General features: G+C 47.6%; 1 protein-coding gene across 1 annotated transcript in view; it reads left to right on the top strand.

Moving 5' to 3' along the window:
* ABCA4 (ATP binding cassette subfamily A member 4) overlaps positions 1-12,875 on the top strand; it is a 110,500-nt gene that overhangs the window by 18,873 nt on the left and 78,752 nt on the right. Inside the window, exons 6-8 of the mRNA XM_065409660.1 lie at positions 5,723-5,920; positions 10,981-11,070; positions 11,485-11,725. Of these exons, the coding sequence (XP_065265732.1) occupies positions 5,723-5,920; positions 10,981-11,070; positions 11,485-11,725 (529 nt within the window). The remainder of the gene's footprint in view (positions 1-5,722; positions 5,921-10,980; positions 11,071-11,484; positions 11,726-12,875) is intronic.

The raw sequence follows: 12,875 nt of genomic DNA, 5'->3' as shown, positions 1-12,875 counted from the left end.
CCGCCCCAAGCATGGCAGTCAGGCGGCTTTTGGCGGTGCACCTGCGGGAGGTCCGCCGGTAACGTGGATTTGGCGGCATGCCTGCGGGAGGTCCCACGGTCCCGCGCCTTCGGCGTACCTGCCGCTGAATTGCTGCCAAAACTGTGGGACCGGCGGACCTCCCGCAGGCATGCCGCCGAAGGCAGCCTGACTGCTGCCCTCACGGCGACCGGCAGGCCGCCCCCCGCGGCTTGCCGCCTCAGGCACGCGATTGGAGCGCTGGTGTCTGGAGCCGCCCCTGGACTGAACCAAGGTACTATGGTTTGCTGCCTGCATTACTCCAAAGCAGCTGAGTTTAATATCTGGTGACTACACTGCCTAGCAATGAATCTGTCCTTCTGATCAAAGACTTGGCTCAGGAACATCATGCAGCTGTGCCCCATTTTAACTCAACAATGTGGTGAACAGCAAGAGAGAACTCTGTGGGTAGGAACGTTTAACTTCACTGCCCTGATGTCAGCTGGGTCACACAGGCTTTATGGCACTGTCTCATGGAGAAAGGTGGGAGCAGTGAAAAGCAGGCCAGCTGTCCTGGATCCTTAATGAATAATAGATCTACTCAGAAAATTCACAGTGAAAATTGCAAGTCAGATCATTCCTGAGGTAGCTACTCAGAGGATTGTATCTGACTAAGTCCAGGATGTCTTTGGCCTTCTATGTGCCGGTGGCTGGGGAGCTCTGAGAGGAATGCTGTGCTGATGAATGAACGTTGCTGAATCAGACCTCTGGGATTATTGCTCTCCATGCTGTGTGTGGGGGGGGGGGGGGGAGGGAATAATTCAGGATGAATGACACAATTCTTCTTTTTCATTGTCACATAAAGCACAAATGCTGGAAATGTGTGGGCCTGCTTGTGGCCAGCAGGAGAGGGGATTAATGAACTTGCATTCACTTCTTCTCAGACTTTACAGGTTCTAGCTGGTGTGACTGGTTGCCTGATTACTCATCCACTACAGGTCTGTCTAGAGCTACGGGAAGCTCCCTCACCCAGTGAGCCTCCCAGGCCAGATCCATAGCTGGTGTAAAGTGGCATATCTCAGCTGACTTCAATGCCACTTTGTCAATTTACACCAGCTGAGGAGTTGAAAAGCTAGGTCTCTAGAGCTAATGAAGTAAAAATACAGAAAAGGGCCCTGTTGGGGTTCACTTCACATTTCCTTTCATTCCTCATCCCCCTCCTAGGTCTGCTATACTAAGGAAATGACCCATTGTTTACTGGTTGTTAGTAGTGGGTTCCCAGCTGCCTTTCCTTATCTAGTATTGAAACCAGTTTGGCTATATACAGGGCCAAAATATTTTCAACACAGCTGCAGAAAGCATGATCCTGACTTCCTGTAACGTGGATATCTGCCATGCTTTCTGTACTAGTGTTGTGAAAGGTTTGGCTCTTTCTACATCAGAAGCCGAACCATTTTCAACGCCAGCTGAGGAAGAGCCAAAGGAAACCTATTGTTGACCGTAAGCGCTGGTCAAGAATTTTCCAACCAAATCATTTTTAATTGAAAAATGCCAATTAGAAGAAACTAGGGTGACCAGATAGCAACTGTGTAAAAACAGGACAGGGGCTGTGGGGTAGTAGGTGCATATATAAGAAAAAGTCCCTATAAAAACGGGACATCTGGTCACCCTAGAAGAAACCAAAATGTTTTGCAGAAAACATTCTGAATTTCAACAAGCTCTGTTGACAGCCATTGTAGCTTTCCATGGGTACAGTTTATTTCTAGGCTTTTGGCACTAATCACTGTAGCAGCAGCTCATCTTACAAAGGTTAAGTTCACCCTGTGAGGTAGGGCATGTATTAGCCACACTTCACCCATGGGGACCTGAGACACAGAGAGATTAAGGGCAGGTCTACGCTTAAAATGCTGCCTCTGCACAGCTGCACCACAGTATCATGTAAGAGAAGAAGCTCCTACGCCAACGGGAGAGCTTCTTCCATCAGTGTAGTTAATTCACCTCTCTAAGAGGTGGTAGCTACATTGACAGGAGAAGCTCTCCCATTGACGTAGCCCTGTCTACATGGGGTGTTAGGTTGGTGTAACTATGTTGCTCAGAGGTGTGGATTTTTCACATCCCTGAGTGACTTAGTTATATGGATATAGGACTGTAGTGTAGATCTGGCCTAAGGCTGTAATTTTCAAGGGGCCTATGGGAGTGACTTTCAGTGGGAATTGCATGCCTCACTCCCATAGGCCCCTTTGAAAATCGCAGCCCATGTAACTTACCCCTGCTGGAGGAGGTGGTAGAGCCAGGACTAGAATATAGATCTTCCAAGTCTTGCTCCAGAGGCTTAATCACAAGACCATATGTCCTCTCAAGGACCTTCTGCTATTCCAGATTTGAATCTTTTATGTATATACATAGTTAAACGCAATCTCTCCCTCTCTTCCCCCAACCTCAAAGCAACTTGTTAGCAAGAGTCTCACTCCTTGACAAACAGCTAGCTGCCGCTCTAGCTCCACCCTCCTACCATGCTGGGTGTGCAGGAAATGACACACTGAAATGAAAGCAAAAACTGATCAAAAAGCCCACTAGTTGAAAAATAGTTTGTACTTTAGCTTGCATGTTCTGGCTAAACAATGACACACTGATAAAATTAGTAGAGGTTTCCTCTAAAGAGGTGCTTTTGGGTTGCAGCACAGATAAAGATAAGCAGCTTAGAAAAGCTTGGCTACAGCCCACATTGTAGAACAACTTAAAAGGGTGGAGATTGGGTGTTTTTCTAACCTCTTCTGTTCCTGGGCAGTCTCAGAGGGCAGCTACATTGTGTAAATAAAATAACCTCTTGCTGTTCTGCGATGAATCCCTATCAGTAACATCCACATCATGGTTTCCTCACTTGCTTTACAAACCCAAACAAAACATTCTGACTAGCCATCAGTGCAGCTCACTTTGAGCCTGGAACTTAGGTATTGCCAACCCCACGCCAGGCATCTGGAACACTTGTGAAACACTTTGAATACATCTACACTGCCTTGTAAACTTGGGCTCAGACTCAGGTTTGAGCCCGAACCCCCATCACCGTAAACACACAAATCTTTCTGACTTGAGTCGCCAACTACTCAGAACAGGATTGACTGGGATGGCGGGGAGTGAACCCAAGTCTCGCTGTGACTTGGGTCCAAGCCCTGTCATTTTGCAGTGTGGACATAGCTCAAGCCACAGACCCAAGTCAGTAGTAGTGCAGTATGGATGCGTTAGCTTGGTTGTGAGACCCAGGTCCAGCAATTGTACACCCAGGTTTACAATGCAGTGTGGACGCTTAAGCATGGACTTGGAAACACTGTCACCACAAGCACAGGTCCCACAAACCTGGGTTTACAATGCAGTGTAGATATAGCCCTTGTGTCCACATTCAAAAATGCTACCTATGCTTCCCAAGCTTTGAGCAAATCCCTTCACCACAGTGGGTTAATTCAGTCAAACTGGAACAATCCAACTCTTTGTAATGACACAAGCTGTATTTTTTAACGTATTCTCACCCATCCCTCTTTGGATTTTGCCTGAAAAACACAAACCAAATTTAAAAGTCCAGTCAGTACTGACGTGTCCTCTGTTGCTTTCTATCCTCTCCCTTGCTATCAGAGTTGTGCTAATAATATAGCCATGACCCCTTAGAATATCTGGCTCGCCATAGTGTTCATGAGTTTAAACATCAGTATAAAATAACTTTGCTTTCCCAGTGATGCCTGCAACAGCAGATCACCCCTAGGGGACATCACATGGCACAGTCACAGGCCACACTCCATTGATCTGTCATATTTAACTTTTGAAGATTGATCATCTAATGACTAGATTATCACTGCTGCAGATTAGCCTGAAGCAGTGCCACTGCAGAGTGTGCTTATCCCAGCACAGTTCCCTTAGAGGGCGAGAGCCTATCCTTCCCAGAGTGCGCCGGGCAGGGCCGGTTCTAGGGTCCCATTTGGGACAGTAGGAGAGGAATTGGGTATTTGGGGGCCTCTGGATAGTCCTATTTAAAAAACAAACAACCTTCCAGGTGTCTAGGGACTAGTTAGGACCCAGGGGAAAATCTTGGATTTTAAGAGTTAAAAAAAGTAAAATTTGGCTACTGTGTCAGGATTTTGCTGTGATTTATAATTTATATCATGGATGAGGACTGTACATACTGCACATATTTTGGCCTTTCTGACAATAATTTGGGGGCCCTTGAAGGTCGGGGTGAGGGGGAATGTCTCCTTAGATCCTGTGCAATGCTAGGCCTGGCTATGGGTATTGCATTGTCTAATAACTTGGATTGCGCACACACTCAAAATATAAGCAGTCATTCAAAGTATCAGAAAACTGATTGATTTTTTTTTTATTTTAATTTCTGTGTGTGCTATATTTCATATCTGAATGTTGCTTTAATTGTCATATGGTGCATTCTCTACAGCCTTGTCTACACACACAAGTTGTGCTCCTGCTTTAATATACTGGCATAGTTAAAGTAGCACAACCCTCCTTGTATGCACACAATAAGCTATATCTGCCTAAGGAACCTTTATACCAGTATAACTGCAGCCACACTAGGACTTGTACCTGGGGCCGACAAGAGGGGAGGGAAACCGGTACAAATTACAGGGGCCCGGCGGTCCGGAAGGGGGCCCGGGGCCCGGCTTCCCCCGCCCCTCATCGGCCCTGTTTAGCCGGTCCGCCCTTGCTGGGGAGCCCAAAAAAATTTTTTCACCGGGGCCCGAACCCGCTCTCGACGGCCCTGCTTGTACCACTATAACTATTTTGGTAAAAAGTCACACCCCTAACTGAAATAATTACAGTGGTACAAAATCTGTGTGTAGACTAGACCTTTGTTGTCATTGGAGGTTTGAGAATCAGAATAGGGTTGGCCCTTTGCTCTCTGGTCAGCTGGGGTTAGGAGCAGGCTTAACCCATACCAAAGGTAGAGCCACATGGCATGTTTGGCAGGTTCTGGGGCAACACTGACATTCACATGGGAGCCACATTCATTCCTCCTTAGCCAGCAGGATGGCTAGGTATGACACAGGCCCTTCTTGAGGTGGTGGGGAGGAAGAAAACTTCTGTCTCTGAAAACAACTTGGATTCCCCAGTGAAGGGAGAAAAGCCTTGCCTAAAGTGGAGGTGATTACACATGACATCAATTGGTGGTCACTCGAGGGCTGTGGCTTCAGATGGCTGTGTCACCCTACACATAGGCGCCAACTTTCTCCGGCGCCAGTGGGTGCCCCTGGCCCTACCCCGACTCCACCCCTGGCCCCGCCCCCATTCCAACCCCATCCCCAAAGTCCCCGCCCTAACTCCACTCCCTCCCTGCCCCGATTGGATCCCTTCCCCAAATCCCCACCCTGGCCCCGCCTCTTCCCCCCTCCCTCCTTGCCCCGTGAGTCAGCTGTTTCGCGGTGCAAGCGCTGGGAGGGAGGTGGGAGAAGCAGGACGTGGGCGGAGGAGGTGGAGGTGAGCTGGAGCAGGGGGGCGAGGCGGGGCCACGGGGAGCTGCCAGTGGGTGCTCAGCACCCACCAATTTTTTTCCATGGGTGCTCCAGCCCCGGAGCACCCACGGAGTCGGCGCCTATGACCCTATGGTCTATGAAGGCATTGGTAGGGTCTAATCGTAACCACCAAGGTATTAGTATTGTCTCTAGTTGTTACTGAAAAGCCTGAAGGTTCCACAATGATAAAAGTGAATTGTTGTTTTTGGCTGCAGTTTGCCTATGGAGTCCCTGACTTGACTCTGAAGGACATTGCCTGTAGCCAGACCCTACTCAACCGCTTCATTATCTTCAGCAGCCAAAGGGGTATGCATGCTGTGTACAATGCAATGTGTGCCCTTTCCCAGGAGAACCTGCAGCAAATAGAAGACTCCTTGTACGCAAATGTTGATTTCTTTAAGCTTTTCCAGCTGGTGAGTACTATCACAAATCTGCCTGGTGTGCGTTGTTTCTGGTATTCTGACTTCAAGGATTTTCTTTGCATTATAGAACCCATGTTCTAAGCAGTCATTTACATTTTTGCTAGGGCAGATCATTAGGTTACTGGTTATAAGAAAGGCTAAGATTTAGTCACAGGTAATTTTGGTAAAAGTTATGGACAGGTCACGGGCAATAAATAAAAATTCACGGCCTGTGACCTGTCCATGACTTTTACCAAAAACACTCCTGACTAAAGCTCTACTTCTGGGGCCCCGCTGCTCCAGAGGGCCCCTGGTCACTGCTCCTTGGGGACCGCTCTCCGGAAAGCCTCCGGGCACCCCTGGGGCCGCTGCTCTAGCTGCTCTGGGACCACTGCTGCTCAGGCGGTCCCCAGGGCGCCCCCAGGACCGCTGCTGAGGCGCTCTCTGGAGCCAGCCACACCGGCCGCTTCTCGGATGGTCCCCGGAGCCAGCTACCTGTGGCTGCTCAAGCAGCGGCCGTTGCAGCTGGCCCCACCCCTGGGAGGGACCACTGCTCAGGACCACAGCGGTCCTGGGCTGCCCCCAGGACCGCTGCTGCCACAGCCCTGGGGCCAGCTGCACTGGCCGCTGATGGCACAGTCCCCAGAACCACCTGCCCGAGGAGCGTCCGATGCTGCTGGCCCTGGTGACCACCCGAGTGGCTGGTCCCAGGGTTGCTACAGCAGCAGCCGGTGCAGCTGGCTTTGGGGCGGCCCCCGAGACTGCTGCTGGGCACTCCTGGGAGCCGCCCCCAGGACCACTGCTTGGGCAGTCCCCGGAACCTCCCAAGCAGCGGCCGGTGCGGCTAGTCCTGAGGACTGCCTGAGCAGCTGACCCCGGGTTGCTCCAGCAGCGGCCAGGGCGGCTGGCCGTGGGGCCCCATGGCCAGTTGCTTGGGCAGCCCTGGAGTTAGCCACACCAGCCACTGCAGAAGTCACGGAGGTCGCGGAAAGTCACGGAATCTGTTATAGGAGACGTATGATTATTTACCTACAGGATTACTAGCCTAGTGGATAGGAGGAAAATAGGTGACATGATAGCTCTTGATTTTTAGTAAAGATTTTGACATAGCTCCACATGACATTCTCATAAGCAAACTCGGGAAATGTAATCTAGATGAAAGTGCTATAAGGTGGGTACACAACTGGTTGAAAGACTGTATTCACAGAGTAGTTATCAATGGTTTGCTTTCGAACTGGGAGGGCATATCTAGTGAGGTCCTGCAGGGGTCAGTCCTGGGTCCAGTGACTTGAATAATGGAGTGGAGAATATGTTTATAAAATTGGTGGATGACACTAAACTGGGTGGGGTGCTAGCACTTTGGAGGACAGGATTAGAATACAAAATGATCGTGAGAAATTGGAGAATTGGTCTGAAATCAACAAGATGAGGCCTCACTAGTGCTGAGTAGATTGGGACAATTACCTCCTGTGTCTTACATACAACAGTCCTGTTAATACATCCTAGAATTATATTAGCCTTTTTTGCACCTGCATCCCATTGTTTCATATTCAATTTGTGATCCACTATAACCCACAGATCCTTTTCACAGTACTGCTCTCTAGCCAGTTAGTCCTCATTTAATAGGTGTGCACTGAGTTAATGTGTATAAAGAACCACTTCAGTTATTGTTACCTTACTGAGTCTATAGTCATGGAAATGTCTTACTGCTGGCTTATTGGCCTCAAGCCTGTGGTTCTGCTGGTTCTGTGGCTAAACAGGAGACTTTACCCTCCTAGCACCCGTCACAAACAACTAACCTTGCAGTTTCTTTTAAAACAAAGAGCAGAAAAGCCAAGGTGGGCCTATGCTGTGATGTTACTGCCAGACAAACTCCATTTTCTCCTATGGGTGTATATCAAGAGGGTTCACACTCTGGCAGGTTGCTTTGGAGAGACATACTGCAGCTAGGGTATATCTCAGTGAGAAGATACAGATGTTATAAAGAAACTACTGATCAATATGTTTTGCCATAGCAGTGCTGCTCCTAAAATGATCACTAATTTAGTATGGGCCAAATCCTGCCTTGAGTTGCACAGAGCAGGTGAGCAGAGGATTCTGGGAGCCTTTCCTCCTCTCCCAGCCTATCCATCCTAGCTCGAGTACTAGGATATGGGACCCCAGGATTACTCCCACAGTGTATCTAGCTCAGGTGTGCAGTGCTAAGAAGTTCAGAGAGGGGTATCCAATGCCAAACCTTTTAAGGTTCAGCTACTACATAAATATGGCTGTGCTGCCATATCAAATGGAAGGAGATGATGAGCCTTGAGGAAGCAATTGCCAAAAATAGACACCTGTAGGAGAGAGAGATGGGCCTGAGCCCTAAAGTTTGGATATGGGTCAGAATCCAGACTTGTCCAAAGACTGGGGTGGTAGGCCAGATCCCAGCGCTGTGCCCGATCAATGAGATAAGATCTGTCTGCAAAGCTGGGTTGTGGATCTGAAGTTCAGGGGTGTTTGGAATCTGGCTGTTGGTGTTTTGCTTTGTACCCACCTGCAGAGAGAGGTGAACGGATTTTCTTTCTACAATACCTAGCACAATGGGTTGAGGTCTCCCTGCTCGCCTGCAATATAAACATTAAATAATGTTTGTCTAATATATCTGAGTTTTCTCAAGTGTAAAAGTCCCTCTTCAAGTCAAAGTCCATCTCAAGATTGTTTAGCCCCACAGAGTGGATTCTGTATAATAAACACTCTTTGCCACAGGTACTTTTGAAATGTGCTTCTTCCCTGCCATGGAATTAATTCCACTTACACGTTTGTTGTTTAAATCTGTGAACACTAAAATTCAGGGGTGTATATGTATAAACATACACATGCATGTGTCTACACAACCCTGTGGCTTGTTGGTGGGAATCAAAGCAAATCCCAGTTCTGATAGTAAAATGAATACAGAGTAATAAGATCCCTTCCTTTGCTATCTGGGCTTGTTTCACTGCAGTGAGGAAAGTGAGCCTCTTTCCAGAGCACTGCTGTTGTTGCAGCTGGTTGGGTAGTTGTCATGTTTACTCCTTTTCAGATGCTCGAGTTATATGAAGCATAAACACCAAGATAAAGTTATTTAATATCTTAACACAGCTCAGGGGGAATTACAATTTTACTCAATGCTGAATCAGTTGCCCACTGAAACACAAAAATCCACGTTGAACAATTGTTTCTTCACCTGCTCCATGTGTAATCAGTCTTGGCTCAATGCGGTATCAAGTGGATTAACATGGAACCACTTGGATTAAGAATATCTGTGAGTTTGACACTGGCTCTGTTTGTCTTCACTGCTTTAGGCCACTCTGTATTATATGGCCCTGTGGTTACACTTGTACAACATAACCCACCACGTATCTAAGTTTGTACTCCTAGAACTTCTCATGTAAGTGAGCCCTACTCACTGGACCTGATTGTCCACTGCCAGGCACTTTTTCTAGTCGTTTCCTCCTATGTGAATGGAGAATTCTCACTTGTACCCATTTTCACACTCACTTTGCACGGAAGTAAATGACTGCATGGAGTACAAGGCAGTGCAGAGTCAGCCAGCCCATTGGGAGTAAGGTTTCCAGAATTGGGCCCTGTATTGGCTCAAAGAATCCCTTCCATTCTGAAGGGCTCCATTTTCTAATGACGTCACTTTCTCTCCCAGTGAAACTGAAAATGTTTGGGCAGATTTCCATCCCACTCTGTGCTGCAGCTCCTAGTACATTGGGGTGCAGTAAGCTGCTATAGAACTGTGCTGTATGATATTTGGGGTGGGAGAAGCTCACTACCTGCACATGCCCCGCTCCCCGCCAATCCTGTCTCACCCCCATGCTGTGGTAATGTAGGAGGATGTTGGTGGGGCAGGATTTGCCTCCTAGTGAATCATTCAGTCATTCCAGTCTATTTAGAAGGCTTTCTGAGATCTATGAATCGTATCAGATACATCATGCTGGAAATATTTAAAAATCGTAATTAGCATACACACGCATTGCTCTGTGTACTATGGAGGAGGAGGTGACAATTTCTCTCCCTTTCTCCTCTGGCTAATGAAAGCTGTTTCCATGTAGGGTTCTTATCATGAGCTCTTTTCTGTTTGCTTAGGAGGAACTTTGCTAGCTTTTTGTTGTTTTCACTGGTTGCTGTTCAGTGTTGCAAAATCTTTCAAAGAAGAAAAGACTGCTCTCTGGGGTTTCACAGTTGTATCCATTTTTAGGCTCTTGGAGGCATCAGGGGAAAGTGAAAACATAACTTGAGGCAGTTTTTGTAGCAAGCTCCTCCATTCATTGTAACTGACATGTTAAGGTACAAGCATGTGCTTTCCATGAAACTGCTACTTTTGTGATTCCCTGTTAGTTATCTGCAGAGTGCAGCTTCTTCTGCTTTCTTAACTACTGCCATCTGAAAGGAAGAGCAGAGGGTCGGAAAGCAGTATGACATGCAGTTCCAAAGGAACCTTTTTAAGAGACAGCCTGATTATAAAGTTTAATAGTTAATTTAAAAGACCAGCTTTATATTTTGTTGTAATCCTAAAGAAAACAGCAGCCTGAGGAAGGAGAGCGAATTAGATACGCCAGTGCAGGAGGGCGGCTTTGTGCCACACCACTGGCATCATCTGGCCTAAAAGCCATTTTTACTGGTCCAGGAGGATAACCCCAATGCAAAGCGCCTGACGGGGGCTTCTAAGCCATTCGCTATACTTGCTACTGGTGAAGCAGAGGGAAGGGATGTAGCCGGGACTGTCATGCACCACATACATCTCCAGCTGTTTTCAGTGCCCCATGGCCATTTCATCCCATTGAGAGTTAGAGCAGTTAGTTACTTTACTCGGACTCCCCCCTCTACACACTTGTAAATAAATTGTAGCCCTCCAGGATTTTACAGTCAATAGCTGGGACAGAACTCTGAACCTTCTGCTCAAAAACAGACTCCTACCACTTGAGCCAAAGGAGAATCTACAGCCCTTTAGACAGAGCTTTCCGTTCCTTGTCATGTAACTGGGTAGTAGACACCATTGTTCAGTAGACACTGGACTCATTTCATCTCTATTTTTAATTTAATCACAGCTTCCCACTGTTCTAGACAGTAAGTCGCAAGGTGTTGACCTGAGATCCTGGGGGAGAGTGCTGTCTAATGTGTCTCAAGCAGTGCGAGAGGTAAGCAATCTGATAATGAACTGAATCACCTGGTTCTGGCAGTGCATAGCTCTCCTCTGCCCTTGTTTGGTCCATCAGTTTGTCTCACAAACATCTGACTTATCTGAAAGAATCCAGACTACATCAGTGGAATGGTCAAGGAGTGACGATCTGTGGAAAATACATCCTTAGTCTCTTTCCCCACCATAAATATGGGTATAAACTTCATTGTCTATGAACCATGACAGCCTTTTTCCATAGGGCAGAAGAGCACAAGCACCGAAACTGTCTTGTTGACAGTGTGGGGTAAAAGAGGAGAAGGCACCTTCAGGGCCCACTGCTCACCACCAGGAAGGCTGGGCACAATCAAGTCCTACCCATTCTGGTTTTCTCATGGAGGGTTGCTGTTAATAAAGAAGTCTTGTTTTGCTACAGCTAGCCAGAAGGCCAAGCATTCAGGACCTTTTGTTGGTTCTGCAACCGTTTGTACAAGGTGGAGGGCCAGAATCCTTCAGCCACCTGATGAGCACCTTGTCTAATCTTCTCTGTGGCTATCCAGAGGGAAGTGGTTCCAGAATATTCTCCTTCAACTGGTATGAAGATAATAACTACAAAGCCTTCCTAGGGGTTGACTCCACCAAGAAGGAATCCATTTATTTTTATGACAATACAACCAGTAAGTCTATTTCTGCTGTACCTTAACAGCTGTATCCAGGGGCGGCTCCAGGCACCAACACAGCAAGCGCGTGCTTGGGGCGGCAAGCGGGGGGCGGCCTGCCAGTCGCTGTGAGGGCGGCAGTCAGGCGGCCTTCAGCAGCGTGCCTGCGGGAGGTCCGCCGGTGCCGTGGTTTCAGCAGCAATTTGGCGGCGAGTACGCCGAAGTCGCAGGACCGGCAGATCACCCGCAGAAACGCCGCCGAATCCGCGTGACCGCGGTCCGCCCACAGGCATGCCGCCGAAGGCTGCCTGACTGCCGTGCTTGGGGCGGCAAAAAACATATAGCCGCCCCTGGCTGTATCATAACTGGTGCTGGGTATCTTTTTGTCTGATAGAACATGGAACACTTAGTGATATTGTTATTGGGTCAGTTATACCCCAGGGTCTGAGCTCCGCTGCTATAGGATCCTTTCTGTATTTTACCCTAAACCCTGCTGCCATTTAACTCCCCTTTTTCTCTATGAATGTATATCCACCAAGGATTATAGATCTATCTACACATGCCCAGTACTCTGCTTCCTTGGTCAGGGAACAGATAAAAGAAATGCTATCCAGCTAAATGCAAGAATAAGATGGAAATTGTTTACACAGAGAGTTTAATACCGAGTTATATCTTAGGATCCAGTTGCAAACTTTTCCAGAGTTCAGGGTGTTCAGTCCCAGGGCTTTTAGTTTGGACTCACCTCCTGTTAGTACCATGTGTGGATTAAACTACCATGGGCAGGCATAGAAATAACTATGTACAATTCAATACAAAGGAGCTAGATCATTGGAGGAAAAACTATAGATGTTAGAAAAGAGAGAGGGGATCCAGGTGGGTTCTCTAGTTTCCTGCCATCTGAAATGTCCTATGAATGAAAACTAGCAAATATTGAAATTCAATGTGTCTCAGCTTCCAAACTGCTTTGTGTCTTTGTTTTGCAGCCCTAAAATCTACTCAGCAAACTTTCCGGTGGCACCTTAAAGACTAACAGATTTATCTGAAGAAGTGAGGTTTTTTTACCCATGAAAGTTTATGCCCAAATAAATCTGTAGGTGCCACTGGACTCCTTGTTGTTTTTGTGGATACAGACTAACACGGCTACCCCCGATCTTGCCAGCAAACTTTG

Source organism: Emys orbicularis, chromosome 8 (genome assembly GCF_028017835.1).
Source record: "Emys orbicularis isolate rEmyOrb1 chromosome 8, rEmyOrb1.hap1, whole genome shotgun sequence".
Classification (NCBI taxonomy): domain Eukaryota; kingdom Metazoa; phylum Chordata; order Testudines; family Emydidae; genus Emys; species Emys orbicularis.
The sequence above is the reverse complement of the archived record's forward strand: the minus strand, read 5'-3'. Positions and strand labels throughout refer to the sequence as shown.